Source organism: Triplophysa dalaica, chromosome 8 (assembly GCF_015846415.1).
Source record: "Triplophysa dalaica isolate WHDGS20190420 chromosome 8, ASM1584641v1, whole genome shotgun sequence".
NCBI classification, from domain to species: Eukaryota; Metazoa; Chordata; class Actinopteri; order Cypriniformes; family Nemacheilidae; genus Triplophysa; species Triplophysa dalaica.
This window is the reverse complement of record NC_079549.1, coordinates 3,143,871-3,164,467: the sequence shown is the minus strand read 5'-3', so window position 1 is coordinate 3,164,467 and position 20,597 is coordinate 3,143,871. Positions and strand designations below refer to the sequence as shown.

The window sequence follows — 20,597 nt, the reverse complement described above, 5'->3', positions numbered from 1 at the left end:
ATCAACTCAAGAATGGTTGAGTAAATGTATGTGGCTTATTGACATCTGGTCTATTAGGCTGAAATGCATTGAACCACACAGTAATTGCTTTGCATTATAACAACGTATGAAATTTAATCAGAATGTGTTGTCCAGTGGGAGGTGAACAACAGTGTCCTCTAGAGGAGACTGTTTCCCCATTGAAGAGCACCATTGTTCATTTATTACACAACCAACATCCATAAAGAAAAGCAGTACTGTAAAATTACAGGGACCTTAATTTTGTATCTATATAGATGAGATCTTGGTTGCTGTAAGGAATGAAAAGTATGTGAATATTTTACATACCTTGTTTTAATAGATTACAGTGATATTAATTCATGCATATTAGAGTGTACAGATGCAGAATTTGGAGGGCATTCCCATGGTGGAGTAAGACTAAAGTACCAGCCATTTCAAAACAAGGACAGAGGACATGGAGGGGTTGTGGGCTATATTTCTAAACCACAGCATGAGGTCGGCATGAGATGCAGTTGTCTTCTACGTCACAGTTCTTTTTGGCCAGTTCCTGTCACATTGACCTGCTCCTTTCTTCTGTAAATTGGTACAACCCTGGAAACCCTTCTCTGTTAATGACCCCTCCTCCACACTCTCCTGAGAAACGTATATCTAGTCTAATAAACAAATATGTTAAAGGGTTTCAAAAGTTTTTTACCCATGACAAAGAACACCTGTACTGTATATGAATAATTAAACAGCCCTTGCTTGAAAGTGTTGAGTTTGGTCAACAACAGAACTAAAATGGTCTAGTAAACCCACAGTCCTTGAGACATATAGTTGTATTGCTTTATGTATTATTTTAATGCATCTAATGGTAGTAATAGCAATTATTATGCTTGATTTTTGCGGTCGATTGATTTACAATTTTTATTCATCACATTAGTGTTTTTATGTTATGCGTGTATATCTTAAAGATCTCTTCAATGCAGACTGCAAACTATATAATACATAAACAAATATAAAAATGTAATAATATACACAAAAGAGATGTAATTTTCTATATGATTATGGGATTATATATGGGGATTATATACTTCTGAAAATCACTGTAAAATCATAGTCATGCAGTGGCTGTCAGTCAGCGCTCAGGCAGGCAGAAAAGTCTCATAGCTTATTGGTGCTCGTCACTGATGACGCAGATGACGTTCTGAACACAGACACGTGGGTCTCACATAAACAAAGACACATTGGAACACAGAGCTCTATATGCCAGTGTTGAGCACAGAGCTCTGCGGACAACACGCTGTACTGCTGTATTGGACATATACCCACATATTGTAGGCTACATGACAAGTGTATGGATACAATACAACTTTACTGATGGTCAAATAAGGTACGTTATCGTCTTAATTCCTTTTTTCTTGCAGTCATTAACATACTTAAAAAAAGCAATGTATATTGTCATGTGGCATTAAAATTAAATTTGTGATTTTTGTTGATTTATAGAAATGATGGGTGTTTATTGCAGTTGAATTGTGCGCTTTTATTTGGTCCTTGTCTAAGAACAGAAAACACCTGACGCTAATGTGTGTTTTAAACTCTTGTGTGAAAAGCAGCCTAAACTAAAAAAGTATCATAAAACACCGCGCGCTAAACCTAAACTTTCGCAAAATATTAAAATCACACGTGTTGCAGCTGTCAATGGGAGCAGCTTTGAGACGCAAGAAATCTTAAATGATGAGAGTTAGAACAGTTTTTTTTTTAAAGAAGCTAATATAATGCTGTCAAGTGAACGTTATGTGTTTTATTAGAGGGAGAATCCAGAGCTGACTTGTTTGTCTCGAACCCCCGGTATTAAATTTCACCTGATATTGTCATCTTTACCGTGATCTTCTGAGGAACAGTCCCCCGACTGAAGGTAGGCTACTTGACACTTTTTTATCGTTTATATATTGAATTATTATGTTTAAAAAAAGTTTATCTGCATAAATATAGTATATGAGACGACGTTATTATATCATTTTCTGTTTTGTTGATCGGTGTGTTGTTTGCAGCCATGCCCTGCGTCCAGGCTCAGTATGGCTCATCCCCACAGGGCGCCAGTCCTGCGTCTCAGAGCTACAGTTACCATACCAGCGGAGAATATAGCTGCGATTTTCTTACGCCAGAGTTTGTAAAGTTCAGTATGGACCTAACCAATACCGAAATCACCGCTGCCACGACCTCCCTGCCCAGCTTTAGCACATTTATGGACAACTACAACACTAGTTACGACGTGAAGCCGCCCTGTCTTTATCAGGTGCCCCATTCTGCAGAACAGTCCTCCATCAAGGTGGAGGAGGTTCAGATGCACAGCTACCACCAGCAAAGCCACCTGGGCCCGCAGTCAGAGGAGATAATGGCGCACTCCGGGCCCATGTACTTCAAACCGTCCTCACCTCACGCTCCGGGAACACCGAACTTCCAGGTTCAGCCCAATCACATGTGGGAAGATCCGAGCTCACTGCACAGTTTCCATCAGAATTACATGGCATCGCACATGATAGATCAGCGCAAGAACCCCGTGTCCAGGTTGTCTCTCTTCTCCTTCAAGCAGTCCCCTCCCGGTACACCTGTATCCAGCTGTCAGATGCGCTTTGACGGGCCTCTCCATGTGTCCATGGGCCACGACAGTCCTGGAGCGCACCGAGCCTTAGACAGTCAGAGTTTTGGAATGCCCAATTCCATCAGGAAACAAGCCGGCATCGCTTTCACGCATTCTCTTCAGCTCGGTCACGGGCATCAGCTGATGGACAGTCAGGTGCCTTCACCCCCGTCCAGAGGATCACCGTCCACCGAGGGTTTGTGCGCGGTGTGTGGGGACAACGCAGCCTGTCAGCACTATGGAGTCCGAACTTGCGAGGGGTGCAAAGGGTTCTTCAAGGTATTATTACTAACATGACTATTTTCATACTTTTTTTAACATTTAATGTGTGCTTTTTCCCGCTATTAAAGCGTGTAAAAAATGTAATGGGGCACTTTCAGGCTTCATCTTTGAGATCTGCGTACTGTTATTGTTATTATTAAATTTGTTCGCTTGATACACCAATATCTTTTCTGACTGACATACATTTAATTGATCATCTAAATGCATGCTTGATAAAGTACTTCCAGCTGAACGGTGTATGCTATCTTGATTCAGCGCACAGTACAGAAGAACGCCAAATATGTTTGCTTGGCCAACAAAAACTGTCCTGTGGATAAACGTCGGAGAAACAGATGTCAGTACTGTCGGTTTCAGAAGTGCCTGGTAGTCGGGATGGTAAAAGAAGGTATACTCATAATTCCTTACTTCTTTAAAATCACAAAACTTTTTAAGTTGCTTTTAAGCTTTTCATAATGCATGCTCATAAAGCGCAAAAAGTGCGCAACTGCAAACCAATATTGTCAGTTATTACTTTTTATTGTAAATACATGTTACGAGCATAACCGTCAACGATATTAATGTGCTTGTGTTTTTGCAGTTGTTAGGACCGCCAGTTTAAAGGGTCGCAGAGGCCGTTTACCCTCCAAACCTAAAAGTCCGCAAGAGTCTTCTCCACCCTCTCCACCCGTCAGTTTGATAAGCGCTCTGGTCAGGGCTCATGTGGACTCCAACCCTTCCATGAGCAACCTCGACTACACTAGAGTGAGTCACACGACACTTATTTTTTATTTCATTTATCATTTTAAAAAGATGGATTCGGTCAACATGCGGATTCGATTTTTGATGCGCACCGAGAGCGAATCTGACATAACCAATATTAGTAATTTAATATCATACAGTGTTTCATTATAAACTTTCAACACTTTAAGGGTGGCATATTTTATTCTCTAAATTGCTTTTGGATGAGAGAACCCAATAAAATACAGTCAGAAGTTAAATTAAAGAGGGGGAAGAAAGCTCTCCCCCTTCCAGAGATGGGCTTGGCAATTTCACGGGTTATATATTTTAAGGGAGCTCATTAAGTCTTGTTTAAATTAAATTCCAGTTCCAAGCCAACCCGGACTACCAGCTGAGCGGAGACGACACGCAGCACATCCAGCAGTTCTACGACCTTCTTACCGGATCCATGGAGATCATCCGCGGATGGGCAGAGAAGATCCCCGGGTTCACCGACTTGACCAAACCCGACCAGGACCTTCTGTTCGAGTCCGCTTTTCTGGAGCTCTTTGTTTTGCGTCTGGCTTACAGGTACAGTACAAGGGCCTCTGGAGAGAAGGGGTTGCTTCTTCGGTTTTTATTGGCTCCGCAATAATTAGGGACCGCTTAAATCCTTGTTTAATGTGCGCAGTAATTAATGAGCACTTTGTGTTCATTTCAGGTCCAGCCCGATAGAAGGCAAACTCATCTTCTGTAATGGCGTGGTGCTGCACAGGCTGCAGTGCGTCCGTGGATTTGGTGAATGGATTGACTCTATAGCGGAGTTTTCGTCTAATCTTCAAAGCATGACTTTAGATATATCTGCTTTTTCATGCATCGCTGCCCTAGCTATGGTCACAGGTAAGACACATTCTAGACATTTTATCGAGACTATTAAACTCTTTATATGTAATAATAATAATAATAATAATAATTGATTTATATTTTCCAGAGAGACACGGGCTTAAAGAACCGAAGAGAGTGGAGGAACTTCAAAACAAGATAGTAAACTGTCTGAAAGATCAAGTGTCCTTTAACGGTGGCGGCTTGAATCGACCGAACTATCTGTCCAAACTTTTGGGAAAACTGCCTGAACTTCGGACTCTGTGCACACAGGGTCTGCAGCGCATCTTCTACCTAAAGCTAGAAGATCTGGTCCCACCGCCAGCAATAATCGACAAACTCTTTCTTGACACTCTGCCATTTTAAGCCCAGAAACAATTTCTAACGACCTCAATGAACTTCCATAGACTCTCCTTAAAGCGGTGTGTTTTTTTTTCGTACCCACCATTGCTAAATGATGCTCGCTTTTTGAAAACGGATTTCGGAATTGAAAAACACGTGGAAAACATTGCCATCGAGTTCTTTTCTCCCTTTATCCCATGAAGCCAGATCCAAAAAGACAAAATTTAAATAAAAATAATCAAGTGATTTAATTGTTATAAAACAAATTAATTTATATAACAAGACAATATCTGTTTGCCTGGTTTTAGACTATGAAAAAATCCCACATTTCCTATCATTGTTAACTGCAAACATTTTTGTTCATGGACAACTCACAGAGTAGTGTATTATATACGCCATTTCTATATACCTATACAATAGATTTATGTCATTTATATGATGTATAAAGTTGTACAGAGACATTTTTCTTTTATAAATTGTGCCTGTGTATTTCTGTCAGGTTGAAAAGGACGCGCATGTTGTAGAGGACTATTGTCTCTATTACACACATTATATTCCGGACACTATGTAGTCTGTTAGATTTTATAAAGATTCGTAGTATCGGGGCAATTTTCGAATATGGCACATGTGAAGAAAATGCTTATATCATCTGTACAGGTAAAAGGGACACTTAGTGTTTGTAATTTTGTCAGACATTCCTTCTTTGTATGTGTTGTATGTATTGTTGCTGTTTAATATAAACGTTTATTTATTTGAACTTTGCCGTAAACCATGGTGCAGTTGAAATTTCTGACGCATCATCGTCTTGTTTAATGTCTCATATAATCTAATTTACCGTCATCTCCTATTCTTGTAGGTGTGTGAAGAACATCACTGCCCTTTTCTATGGTTTAATTAAATTAACGGCAACATGTTTGGTTCTGAATCCGAATCAAACTCCAAAAGAAAGGATATTTAATGTTTACAAATAAAACTTTTAAACTGTTTTAATGCAGTAGCTGTCTCTTTCCGTTCAATTTACATTTAACACATTTTCTGACTATAGGGATAATGTTAGAATGTTATTTTGTTTTTAATTAAATATTACAAACATTGCAAACAAACCTTAACCTAGAAATGTTGCGATTCTAAATAATTTCCCAAATTGCACAAAATAGAGGAAGGCGACAAAAAATGGGTTTGGATTACAGTTTGATTTTTTGAATTCTCACTTGATATATATTTGATCCTAAAATGGTATACATGTAATACAAATAATAAAATGTGGTGACATGTCAGCTACAAGTCTGTGAAAAAACTGTATTTCCGTTTCCCTTTATTTATAATTTCCCCTAAAAAAGTTTAATCAATTAGCAAATTTGTAGGCAAATGAAATACATTCCTTGACATTCTTTTAAAAATATTTGCATTTAAACGAGACTCTTTTACTGCCCTCTCACTTTTTTCCTGTTTCTTTGTTTTAACGAATAAATGATTTTTATCAGCTGTCTAGAAACTTAATAAAACGTTAATAAGGAGGAAAAAATATTCACTTTTAAAACATCTTCTTCACCGAAAACAAGGATAATTAATACTTTATTTTGGCATATGTTTTATTATGTTATATCACAGGCTATGCAAATATATCTTAACCACCGAGAAAAATTTAGCAACTTTCGTTTAGGATGTAGAGTTGATTATTGATTCCATACTTTCGTTCTTAGTTGCATTTTTGAAAAAATAATGCACTTCATTTTATTTGTACTTTTTTATTTCCACAATAATAATCGCTTAAATTTGTCCAAAACGGTTTAAAACATCAAAATCGTAAATCGTGAATACCACACATTTGATTTGAATTATTTCTCAGTAGGCAAGAGTACAATGTTATTTATCTGCAAGAGAGGTCCGTTTTTGCTGTTTTGGTTTTTAGCCACCTAGGGACATCACTAATACTACTACTACTTGTATTGCTACTACAACTAATAATAATAACAACAATAAGAATAATAACAACAATACATTATTATTATAATTATAATTATTATCAACTTCCAAAAAGTACATATTCGTATTAACATGCTCTTTAGCGGAATGTTTGCAGCAACATCAGATCATTACCAAAAGCACATTCTTCTTCTTATCATGGTATAATTATTTTTATTAGTAGTATAATTGCTACTTTCATTTTTATTTGAACAAACGAAAACATATAAACCCTTTAAACTATCTTAGAGACACTTGTTGCTCGGACAAAACTTGTAGCCTGCTGTTTGATACAATGTGCAAATACATTGTAGTAAATAACCAGATACATTGACTATTATAATATATTTGAAAAACACAGACGAAAAGGTTTTTTAAATAAAAAGGTTTTCCTTAAAAATAAACATTAAAGCTCTGCGCTGGTTACGGTGTTCCGTAAGAGTCTTTTATTTCCAGACATTACTCATCGTACCAGGAAAAAATGGCAAAGAGATGCTCTGAGATCTGTTGTTTGTCATATCTGCCAGACTGATAATAGTGAAACGAACCGAAGGACAATGCTGGCGTTGCTACTCATTTGTCCTGTATAGCATGACAACATTATCCAAATTCATTTTATTTAGGTTTAATAGCCTATTACATGCACGTGTCCACTCTTTAGTTCTAAAGGCACTGGTGGATATTACGAACGAGATCAAAAATGAATGTAGCAAACAGCTCCCGGACATAGACTGATACTTATATATGTGAAATGACTGAAATCAGTTTCTTTCATTTCCCAGCAAGTATAGCACTTCTGCTGTGTCTTATTGTTCTATACAGAATTCTGTCATTCGTCGTTTATGTCAGTGTTTCCCAGTGAGGAAATGAAGGTGCCTCTGGGGCAGTTTCTGGGACCGAGCACAATCCCTCTCTCTCTCTCTCTCTCTCTCTCTCTCTCTCTCGCTCTCTCTCTCTCTCGTCAGCCATGGCATGGCTGATCTTTCCCAAAGTTCTCACAAGGCAAAGAATTGTCTGAATAATTAGATCTTCAGAGCAAAAAGACTAATTCCAAGTCAAATTAAGATTACACTCAAAAGCAGTTTGCTGACATTTAGCAGATCAGTTAGATGGATGCTCGACAGTGTCACAAGCGTCGCTCGTGTTGACTGAAGTAATCATTTAGGTTGGCAACGTCCTAATCTCTGCACAAAGAAAAAAAAGGCATTGAAACGATGTAGTGAACGACGTGTGACAGACGACACGCTCGCTTTACACATGTCGAGGTATTTTCAGTGAATTCTCGTGCACGTCGTAGAACTTCAGATCTGCGTGTTTAAATATAGACGAAGCGCAAAGCATTTCACTGCTGCTTCATCTACTCTGACAGAGGGGACGAAGACTCCGTTGCATGTTCCGTTCTTGCTCTTTGCTTTCTGCTTAGCGCCGCAGATAATGCAAACGCAGAAAGAGGGATGGAAATAACACACATCTGTACGCGGAGAGCACAGAGGCTGCAGGTACTTCGTCTTAAGTGCTAGAGCAGGAATCCTAAGAGGAACTAAATTATAATGCAGTAGCCCACTCGACTGATTTGTCTAGTACTTGTGCTGAGAGGCTGATGGGGATAGACGCCCAAAAACACAGTCATTAAATAGTCCTCGATGTATTCTCCCTTCATGGATAATTTCAGTCACTCCTATAGAGACCTCAAAGTTGCAAGGTCAGACAGAGTTATATGCAGCCCTCAACTGAAGTATTTGCCTAGGACAATTAGCTATTGCCCCATCTGAGTGTTGTATAATCATTTCATTTTGGGTACACAAGTATTTATTTATTACTTTGTCAAATTTACCTGAAATATTGATAGCCATATTCCAGTAAACGCAATGACATCATCTGTGACAAGTGGACACATGGATGGAGCACAAGTGGAGCAAATCCGCACATAGTTTAAGCAGATGTTATCTGTTGGTAGATCGCTTGGTTTACAGAACTTTTTTTTCCATGGCTCGTGTGAGAAGGCAAATCTATTGACAGATAAAATATTTACATTTTGTTTCATAGACTAATAACTCCGTTTGAGACACTTTATTTGCAAAACAAAATATTTAGAAATGAGCATCTAAAACTAGATTCAAATCAATCGAAGAGTTTCATGGGGAGAGTGGAGCTAGTTGGCACATTTGGCACATGGGAAGGTTCAGAAGGCAGCAATGAAGTTTACAGTAAATTTCATAAGTTTTTGCCTTTCTTTGGACGAAAAAATTGTTAACTTTTGTTATTTGTAAGTTAAAGCCTGCATTTTGTTTGTTAGAGTGTACATTTTGGTGAAAAGCCTAATAGACTGGCAAGATTCTATTGTAACAACTTGGCCCACACAATGAACAAAAAGGAAATTGTGAAAGAAATTCTTGAAGATTACTGAATATTACTGAACTCATCTGGAATCTGTTATGTCAAGGTCTCGCTGACACATAACTGTCAGTAGATATAACGTTTTAATTTTGATAAAATTGAGAAACTTAACTTCCACCTTGACAAAAAATACAGGAAGTAAAAACCTGTTGGCTTTACATAAAAATGGACTCAAGATGCACACATTGAAGTCATGTCTACTCAACATTAGGTAAGTTCATAATGTTATTGTTGTTGACTAATTAAACTAACATGATTTTTACAAGTTCTTTTTATGTCAACTCAAACATTTCTGTTCGTCTTATGTACCTTTAAATAGATGTTTCATTTTAAATAAACTCAGAATCTTCTTATTATTGCACAAAATGAGCAAATGGAGACTTCGGTTTTGGATTAGTATTAATCTTCACTGCTCATTGAGTGAAATGACATCATTTAATTTCCCTCGACCTATCTAAGCACAAGCACTCTTCTCTGAACAATGGTAATCACGAAAGTAAAAATAAAAAAACTCATCTGAATATCCAACATAAGTGATCCTTAAGCACCTAAAAGTCTTTCTCTTTTCAAAGCATGCTGGGAACTGGAAATCTTCCTCAACCGCATGTGTTGAAGTAACTTGGATAAATTAAGTAAATTAGACAAGGAGCAAAATAAGGTTTACACTGTAATTTGTTTTGAGCGTTCAGGTTTACATTGCAACGTTAAAAGTAAAGAACAAAGTTTTGCCCTTCCAAAGTATTCTGAACTTCACCACATCTCATGTTATTCTATAAAATAAAATTTTCTGTTTCATCCCATTGTATACGTCAAGTGCAAAGGAGGAATAAAAGGATGTAGAGATACCTTCACAATGTTTCTTGTTCTTGGACCTTCACAACGTAAAACACGACTCTTCAACTCCCTCTAGGACTGTGGCAGTCATAGTGCGCATGCATTAAATATGTCCATCCCGAGCTCCCATAGACACTGTATATTGGTTTAATAAACTTAAACATTCCCTTGATTTGAGTTAAATAAACTTTATTGCATCAATTTGTTGGCTTTCAAGCACAAAAAAAATTATAAATAAGAAGGAGATGATTTCAAACCCTTAGGGTAAAATGCATCAGAAATTCAATTAAAAAAAAATGTATTTACTTAGAACGTTTACATCCTTTTTCCTCTGTATTTTATTCTGTCCTAGTAATTACTGTGTCTAAAAAAAGAGGATGATGATTGTGATGAAGGTGCACCGTGCACGTCCTGGTTCCTGCAGTCAGACAACAACGATTTATTATAATGTTAGAATGTGCATCCTTAAGTGGGTCACAGAGTTGGCTTCACATAATCCATACTTTTTTACAGCTTGAAGTCATAGCGCACATACACTTGCACACAGATGTTTGCATATCCAAGTGTGCCATTCAGACGATATTCTGCTAATTCAATGAGTTCAAACATGTCTCCTTGATTAATTAGTGTCTTTTTAAGCATGATCACACATATTCAATAGTCAGTTTCCCTTCACTGCAAATGACAATTATCCAATGGACGGATATTAGGCCTGTCTGTTTGTGAGAATGATAAAAAACAAACACACACGCACATCAGCCATTGTTCTATCACTCATATTAGTAAACAGACGATCAATCCTTCAGTCATGTATAGAGAATGACCAGATGTCAAGTTCTGATTGATGTCACTGCATGTGGAAATCAAAGCAATGTCCCTCCGTGTCCTAACAGACGATATAAAACACATCAGGCCAAAAGAGACACTAATTATTTAAAGATCCCTTTTAAAGTGACTGACTGCAGCTGTGAAAGCAGTCACACCACTCATAAATATTTACCTCGGATGTGAGTGGTGGGCTGACCTGCTGTTTTGCATTGATTCCTGATGAGCGTTGTCAAATTATTATTTCACGTGTGGTCAACAATGCAGCGTGGCACGGGTGACTAATGCAAACATGCAGACAAGGATGCAATCCTGCAGATATCTCACAGTTATTAATCCTAGGAAATTTGAGTGACATTTTCAGGGGGCCTGAAAGCACACGATTGAAACAAGCATATTTTGAAAGTTGTCAATGCATGTATTTCAAGTATTGCACTTCACATTCTTCTTGGGTAGTTTTGGTGAACTGATATGTCCAAAAATTTAAAGATCTTGCTTTTGCTGAATATACAAACAAGCAAATTCAAGTTAGAAAATAAAACACAGACTGTGTGTATGTCTTTGCATGGTAAACCTGTTTACAGGCCATTCTGCAAATGCATTTAAGTGTAGAACAGGCTAATTATGTCTCGTGTCTGATAAGAGAGAGCGAGAGATAGAGAGAGAGAGAGAGTCTAGGTGTGGTAGATGAGAGGACGACTTGCATAACTCTTTAACATGTGTGTTCTCAGAGGATTGAGAGAAAAGCAGATAAAAGGAATATAATAAATATCTAAATTATCATGAGTTGTCAGAGTAATTATGTTACAGTAGATTATTGTGCTTTAAAAAAAAGACATTCATGAACACATAAAAGCTACAGGCACCACAAGACACAACAGACACATTTATAGACATATTTTGATGATTAAATGCTTTCAAGTGAGAGTGTATGTCAGCCATTAGGCATCTAAATGATGGAAAATGTCACAGTAATGGGAAACCAGCCCCCCTCCCCCAGCATGTACTTACCCTGAACCTGCAACACCATGGTATGCACCTATTGCTCTCTCTCTCTCTCTCTCTCTCTCTCTCTCTCTCTCAGGATTCTTGATCCAAAGAAGCTTTATTGGCATGATAAAACAATTTTTACATTGCCAAAGCACAGGAATATTATTAATAAACACTCTGCACAAAGAACGATTGAGATAAAAATAAATATCTAGTATCTAGCATAAGTAGCTATATATCAATATAAAGACAAAAAGAGCAAAGTTTCTCTCTCTCTCTCTCTCTCTCTCTCTCTATCACTCCAACGTGCTTGTGCACAAAAAATGTACTTGAGTTAGGTAAACTGCAGGCATGAGTCCTCAGGTGTAAAGATTTAAAACGCGTATTTCCCATTTCACCCATGTTGACATTGTTTAATTTTTCATTTAATTCTGAATAAAAAAACTGTTTGAGTAGTCCAAAAACAGAGAAGATCTTACAAGGAATAACTGTCTTTGTGAGGAGAGGTCATAGCATGTCTTTGTGAAGAGGCATGTCTTGATACTTTAGACCAAACCACACAAGGAAATATCCCCTTTCTTCGACACGTCTGATTTTGAAAGTTCAAGCAGAAAACCAATTATAATGAGCGACACAGAGCCTGAAGCCTGTCCATCCACAGCACACATGCAAACTAAGAGAGGACAGCATGCTTGTTTTAAATCAAAGGCACGCAAAAGTATTTGCCTTTGTTTCTATTTTACGAACATGCTGCTTCATACGCATGTGTAAATGGGGTCGAGTTGTATTGATTTGATAGAAATCAACTCTGATTCTGAACATTGCATTCTGTGTCTGGACTCTGATCAATGAAAAATTGTATATCTACTGTATGTGTTCCGTATGAGGTGATTCTTAAATTTCTAAGTTATATCAAATTAGCTTAATGAGTCAATTGAACTTAACTTATATTGACTCAAAAAAAATTAAGTTGTATAATACAACTACATGTTTAAATCAGTTCAATATAATTTAAGCTTAATTTGGTATAATTTCAAAATTTAAGGCAGCTGATATTCGTGACATTTTTTCACAGTGTACTGTTATAGCAAGGTGTAAGGGTTACCTCGACACATCAGCATCGGTCCAGAAAATCTATACTACACTACAACCTTCAATAAATTATTTTCCCCACAAGCTCTATTTATATTTTGTTTTAGAAGCAATGCACAATACAGCAGAAGAATACAGCCAAGTATATTTAATACAGCCAAGAAACCATAGCAATGTCACTTTGGATAAAAGCATAACAGTAGATACAGTTACCATCATTAGGTAAAATAATAATACAAAATGAATTTTATTGCATGCTTTCCCTAATGAAGACAATGTACAGCTTTTGCTGTATTTGCCCATATGCAAAGCCTGGCATAGACACATGACCACACTAATATCGGTTCCAGATTTGGCATTTTTTCACATATACTGATTTATCTACTGTCTAAAAAATGATGTGGTAAAATATATCCTGTGTCAATGTGATATTGGATAAAAGAGAAACGCATACATACGCCACACACAGCTTCAAAACCAAAGCCGCATGACGCCACACAGCGCCGCTAACCCTGATTTGACCTGCCACATCCTGACCTACAAAATCAGATAAAAAGAATCAGAGTGTAAAAATACAAGGAGCAGGTGTGATGTTTATGGAGCAGGGTGAGAGAAACGACAGCGAAAGAAAATGCTTCCGAAAAAAGTGGAATGTGACGGCCAATAGAGAGAGAGGGAAAACAGCTACAGGAAGTGAGAAAGCAATGATTCTGTAATAAAGGGAGAAAAATAAGTCTTATTAACAGAGATCCAGGGGGCCTCAGATAGGCAGATGAGTCCTTTTGAAACTCAGGAGAAAAGGAAAAGACAAGAGGTCGCAATTATCCTGGGCAGTTCCTTGTGCAACCTGCCACACACGGCCATAATGTATTCCAGTGGTACCTGTCTGTGGAACACTGGGAAAATTCTAATTAAGGAGGAAGGGATTTTTGACACTTGTGAACAGCGGATCAATATTTAGCACTATAATCGGCAAATCCTGAAGCTTTTTGACGGTGTGCGTCGTAGCACTTCATTATGGAGGAGGGGGCATAAGAAAAGTATATCGTAATTCAAGCACTCAATTTTCATTTTTAAACAGCTAAAAAAAAAAGCCACAAGAAGGATAAGATCGAGACTTTTAAGTTACGGGAAGCAAGGCTATGCACTTTTGTTGTTACATTAGGGGTGACAACACAAAGGTCTCTAAATCAGGTAAAAGATTTACATTTTTTAACAACATCACATTAACCTTTCAGTTTGAAAGATTCTTTGTACCTACAATCGGTTCATTCGATTGTAAAAAACAATATTTGAGTTTTTTTTAAGAGAAGTAAACATGGTTCTTTCGTGGAATTGCTGTAAATAACCTTTTGCAGGACTTTTTTAATGTAGACACACATTGATTTTCTAATAAAAATATTTGTGTGTATTTTTCCGAGAACCAACATGTTATTTGCTGGTGCTGTATGGCAAATACAATGTAGCATTCATCTGAGAAAATATGAACCATTATGCAGAGGTGGAGACGGATCACAAATATCTTTTCACTTCTTTCCCTCGTCCCATTTGTCATTTGTGAAGTTTATTTTAGCAACTGAAACTAAAGAGACAAAGCTTTTCATGTTAATTTCCGTATATTTTTAATAATCAATTCTATTACTTTGTTTTAATAAAACACTAACCTAACATATTTTGTGGGGGTTTGTTAGTGTCCCCCAGCGGACTCTAATCAGTCTGTTATCTTGCGTTATAATATGAGAAATAGTGAGCGAGTGAGCATAAATCAAATGTATGTTCAACATCACAGTGCATTGTTGGTAAAAAGGGAACAATTGAAGTTGTGTAAATTCGTTCACTCTGGTTTCGGACGCCACAACATAATGTTGGCCACCCAATATAGTGCATTAAAGAAGATAGGAAAACTCTACTCACAAACAGCCTCACTGGATTGTGTAGTCACTTTATTAACTGGTGTATCTCAATCGATAAGGCTGATTGTTGCAACAATTCCTCAAGTTATTGTGTTTCTGCCTACAATCAATTATATGACTCAGGCAATTGATAATAAAATGGATAATACTATTAATGATAATGTTATGCAGCTTTGTCTGTAGGAAAAAGGATTAAGAGCAGTTTAGCAGCACTGTGCCACATTATTTTGTTGGAGCTACTTGTGTTACAGTCACAATTATTTTTACCTGTAACATATAGTGCAAGTCTTTCATGGCTAAAATTGATTTAGATAGTAGAAATGCAATTATTTAAACCACATACTCATCTATGCCAAACAGTAAACGTCATGATTCACAATCATGCGTTTGTCTTAATAATGAAAGTGGATGACATTTTATAATTTAAACCTCTAAAAAGGCAGCAAATAAAAAACATTCTACAAATGGTAAAAATGCACTTGTTCAAACGTCTCACAATCACACATTGTTCCCTGCACCACATATACAATGCATGCCACACACAAATTTGTACCAAGCAGAGTAATAACTTTGAGGTTTGGAACATCAGAGCTCTGACAAGAGTCTGATAGCAGTAGTACCCCAAATGTGACGGGGTTGATAAAGGGGGGGTTTACGGGGGAGGTAAGATCAGGATGTCCCCTGCCTGAATCTGTCAGCACCCATCTACATGATCTTGTATGTAGCTGACACCAACACCTCTACTTTCTAGCCGGAATCATTCCAATTAGGAGTCATCCAACTGCGCTGCCAGCCATGCACGCACCCACACACACACACGCACACACACAAAAACACACACTCTAGATTATAGATACATGGTGAATTCTTTAATCTTCATACACATTAATGAATGTGTTCACTCGGAAGATGTAAATTACAAATAACAATATTATATATTTTGCAAAAAAGAAATGTCTGAAAAACATACGGCATTGTGATGATAATCTGATTTTACAGATCACCCACATGAATAAAGGAGCAGCACATATATTCATTTATATGTGAGACAGAGTGGATATCGAAACTTAATATCCAATACATCAATATAAGCCCATCACACAAATGTGACCTCTATGGATCGGTTCAGCCTCAGAGCTGCACACCAGTTTTTCTCTTGTAATGTAGCGGCATTATCTCCTAAGGTCTTTAACTCTGTTATTAAATTGCTGACTGACAAAATTCAATTGTGGTTTCCCTTCCCAGCCTTCAATGTAATATGTGCCTTTTGATTCAATTTCCTCCCCAAAATACATACATATACATATTGTTTATTTGGTTTCCTAGATGTAAAAAAGTCAATACAACTGGTTATGTTGCGGAAACTCTAAATGAATCATGAAATAACGAAAGAGTTCTTTAATCAAATAGAACAAAAGTACATCGGTTGTTAATTCTGCACAGTAAAATATTTCCAGAATTGACAATGTCTTATTCCCCTGTTATATCCATCATATGTCCTATTGTGGGGGGAATAGAAATATTTAATATCAACTGAAATCAAATTACGAAAGGTCAACATCTCTTAACAAATTGAGATGAATTCAAAACACTGCTCATTCCATCACAACTCGAGAGATACAATCAAAGATTTACTAGTTTGGCCATTTTTGCCTGATCACATCTTGCAGATTGCATCAAATAGACGGAATAACAGAAATGACAATAAATGCTTCTGTTGGTTTTTGATAACAATACGTTGTTTGAATAAACAGAGAAAAGTTCTCAAAGTTGTACATTTTCTTAATTAAAACAGGCTGCCAAAGATGTGTTGGTGTGCTATAGACGTCAAAGAAAGAGATTAAGATGGACAGAAGGTCTAAAAGTCAGACAATATTTCTCCAGTTACTCTATTTTTGTCTTGCTCACACACATTTGTTCTTTTTCAAAGGGCTACTGCAACAAGGCAGAAGTTTGCTTACAAGGACAGAGTACAGGGAACGAGGTATAGTACCGTAACATCAAACAATCCAAGAGCACAAGACAATAGACAAGAGGGTGTTTTAAAGGGAAACGAACATAGGATAATTGGCAAGGGACAGGTGTGGGTAATGAAACACTAATGGTAAGGTAACAAGGAAACGAGATGGAGGGAAAACACAGACAAGACATGAGAAGGCGCATGTCAGCCAATATGTAAGCAAAGACATGTCCTACTCACACAAAACCCAAGGACTTATGCCATGACTCCATTGCAAGACAAGAATAACCATGACATGATAGTGGAATCATGACATAAGTCCCCCCCCAAATGGACACCACCAGGTGTTCATCAAGGGGCAGACTAACAGGACAAGACAGACTGGGATACAGACAAGACCAGACAAAACATGGTAAACAAGATCAAAGGCATACAAGACAAAATGACCCACGGGTTGGGGTGGGCCAATAAAAATAACAAACATGGGAGGGGGGGTGGGGGCAAACAAGATAACATAGGAAGTCCAGAAGGGGGAGGGCTGGGTGGGGAAGTTCCAGCCCTTGGGGACGCGCCAGGGCGCGGAGCCCCAGGGGGCTTGACAGGGGTAGTCCTGGGGGGAACTGTTCTTGTCCCCTGCAGGACTGCTGGGCTGGACCATGGCTGGGCAGCCGGACTTGACGGCGGCGGCTGGGCAGCCGGACTTGACGGCGGCGGCTGGGCAGCCGGACTTGACGGCGGCGGCTGGGCAGCCGGACTTGACGGCGGCGGCTGGGCAGCCGGACTTGACGGCGGCGGCTGGGCAGCCGGACTTGACGGCGGCGGCTGGGCAGCCGGACTTGACGGCGGCGGCTGGGCAGCCGGACTTGACGGCGGCGGCTGGGCAGCCGGACTTGACGGCGGCGGCTGGGCAGCCGGACTTGACGGCGGCGGCTGGGCAGCCGGACTTGACGGCGGCGGCTGGGCAGCCGGACTTGACGGCGGCGGCTGGGCAGCCGGACTTGACGGCGGCGGCTGGGCAGCCGGACTTGACGGCGGCGGCTGGGCAGCCGGACTTGACGGCGGCGGCTGGGCAGCCGGACTTGACGGCGGCGGCTGGGCAGCCGGACTTGTTTCCGGCTCCTGGACCGGGCTTGGTTCCGGCTCCTGGGAGGAATCTGCGGCCGGGCTGGACGCTCGGACCGTCCCCTCCCCACGGTGCCCCCCCAAAAAATATTTGGGGTTTGACACAACCGGACTCGGGACCACCGGACTCGGGACCACCGGACTCGGGACCACCGGACTCGGGACCACCGGACTCGGGACCACCGGACTCGGGACCACCGGACTCGGGACCACCGGACTCGGGACCACCGGACTCGGGACCACCGGACTCGGGACCACCGGACTCGGGACCACCGGACTCGGGACCACCGGACTCGGGACCACCGGACTCGGGACCACCGGACTCGGCTGCCCTCCCCTCCTCGGCTTCTTCTTCCTTGAGCGGCCCACAGGATGTGCAGCCGACGGCTGAGATGTGGTGGAAGAGATGGTTTGCTCCGTGCTGGAGGAGTCGGACGGGGAGTCCCACGACTCCCTTCGTTGACGTCGTCCACGGAGACTAGTGGGTGGTGGAGAGGATGCGGACAGTGGGGAGAGGCCCATGACCCCTATTTGCAGGGTCTGGTCCTCTGGGATGGAGATTAAAGTGGAGCTTGGCGGGTCTGGAAGGTCCTTGGAGGTGAGGTCAACGACCAGCTCCTTGAAGGAACCTCGGACCATCCTCTCTCGATCCTCCAGTGATGGCGGGTTGACCAGACCCGCTAGAAAGAAGGCGTTCATGATGGCCTCTGGAAGAAAACCCCTCCTTCTTATAGACGTCTGGGCGTACTCTGCGACAGTCCGATCGCCCTGTGGAGGAAATGGGCCATTTCCCCCTTGGATCCTGGTAGTGGTAGTCTGCCACCAATCGGCCAGCTCCCGTTGGGTAGAGGCTGAGAAGCTGCCTGCTGGGTTCATAATTTGGCTCTTGGATTCTGTCAGGGATTGGGAAAGGTAGAACCCAAGTGCAGGCAGACTCAGAGGTTAGGGGAATAACAGGGACTTTATTTATACAAACAAGACTGAAGAGGCAAAACAAAAACCCACGAGGGGGAAAACAGGACAGGATAACTTTAACAGAAATCAAAGACAAGGACTCACTAGACTACAAACACTTAGGATGACACTAAACTAAACTTATAGAACACGAGGTAATATTAACAAGGGATATAGATATTACAGAACAAAAGACAGGGGGTAACTCACACGACAGAATTCCAGCAACAAGGCAGAAGTTTGCTTACAAGGACAGAGTACAGGGAACGAGGTATAGTACCGTAACATCAAACAATCCAAGAGCACAAGACAATAGACAAGAGGGTGTTTTAAAGGGAAACGAACATAGGATAATTGGCAAGGGACAGGTGTGGGTAATGAAACACTAATGGTAAGGTAACAAGGAAACGAGATGGAGGGAAAACACAGACAAGACATGAGAAGGCGCATGTCAGCCAATATGTAAGCAAAGACATGTCCTACTCACACAAAACCCAAGGACTTATGCCATGACTCCATTGCAAGACAAGAATAACCATGACATGATAGTGGAATCATGACACTACTGGGTTGATTGCAAAGCGGCATTAAAAGGGAACCATTTGACGGGTCATTCTGCTTTTTTCTAATATGAGGAACAGGAGTCCGCAGACAGAAGATACATCAGTATTAACCTGAATGAGGTAATATTACACAGTGACAAGAAAGATGGATATCTGATGGAAAAGAGAAATTGAAATTTACGCTCATCGGTTGAGAAAGAGAAATGGATTTCTGTAAAGGAGCGAAAGGAAGACACAGCTTTGTTAGGGAGCTATCTCATTTTTCAAGGTTGCTTATCACTGCCATGAACTATGTTCTGCAAAATTTTAAGCCACACATATTAAAATATAAAAACATTTCGCTGAACCTGCAATTGTTTTCTATTGAGGATACATGTAAAGCTTCCTAAGAATTTGGCCAAAATAAGATACAATGTTATGCCCTAAAATGCTGTCTGGCCAGTCAGCTCACTAGTGTACATCACATTTCTGTTCAGGAACCAACGACAAACACACTGTTTTGGTGTTGTATGTCACACATTTCCAGCATCTGTCATTCTGTTTTAACATACATAGTCCAACACCTCCCGATGTGACAGAGAATGTGAGAAATGCATGAAAAAGAGCAAAAGAAAGAAAGAGACAAAAAGGGAAGCATGGCCTTTACAAAACGTGAGTAAAGCACTTCCTGTCTCTCATGGACAAAATGTATAATTTGCAATAATAGCCCAACAATGGCACAGCTTCTCGGAGGAGAAATTACAGTGAAAAGTGCTGCTGAGATTCCTCACCGGCAGAAACAGATCTGCAGTAGACAGAAGTCTTGTTTACTTGGTAAAATAGCGTCAATTAGGCAAAGATGGTGAAATTAGCATATGCTCTTAATGGACTGGCCTTTGCTGTGGGTTCTCAGGGAGCCGCAGCTGTGAGGAGAGGGACATGTTCTGGAAAAAGCAGGAAAAGGTCATGTGTCTGCTCAGGTGATCGCATTTTCCTCCAAACGCTTGTGCATTTTCTTCTGGATTTACAGTGAAATATCTCACAAGATATGTGCCTGAAATGAAGGGTGGAGGAGGTGTCATTGCATGTAGGTCAGTTCATTTTGCCTAAAACAATATGAAACTTCTGCTGCTTTTTACTGCCTTTGTTTGGAATCAATTTAAAGGGATACTTCACCC

At 39.9% G+C, this 20,597-nt stretch overlaps 1 protein-coding gene across 1 annotated transcript; it reads left to right on the top strand.

The window, feature by feature from the left end:
* The first annotated feature begins 1,249 nt into the window (after window positions 1-1,249).
* Window positions 1,250-5,719, top strand: nr4a2a (nuclear receptor subfamily 4, group A, member 2a). The gene is made up of 8 exons (XM_056755217.1): window positions 1,250-1,372; window positions 1,791-1,897; window positions 2,034-2,902; window positions 3,161-3,290; window positions 3,483-3,646; window positions 3,990-4,192; window positions 4,323-4,501; window positions 4,593-5,719. Exons 3-8 carry the CDS (start codon window positions 2,036-2,038, stop codon window positions 4,847-4,849), a joined length of 1,800 nt encoding a protein of 599 aa, XP_056611195.1. The 5' UTR covers window positions 1,250-1,372; window positions 1,791-1,897; window positions 2,034-2,035; the 3' UTR covers window positions 4,850-5,719.
* Window positions 5,720-20,597: the final 14,878 nt, after the last annotated feature.

Excerpts from the sequence above, each read along its gene's own strand:
- nr4a2a (XM_056755217.1), top strand. The coding sequence starts at position 2,036 with ATGCCCTGCGTCCAGGCTCAGTATGGCTCATCCCCACAGGGCGCCAGT. Across the intron at positions 2,903-3,160 it reads GGTGCAAAGGGTTCTTCAAG|CGCACAGTACAGAAGAACGC; the intron begins GTATTATTACTA and ends ATCTTGATTCAG. Across the intron at positions 4,502-4,592 it reads TGCCCTAGCTATGGTCACAG|AGAGACACGGGCTTAAAGAA; the intron begins GTAAGACACATT and ends TATATTTTCCAG.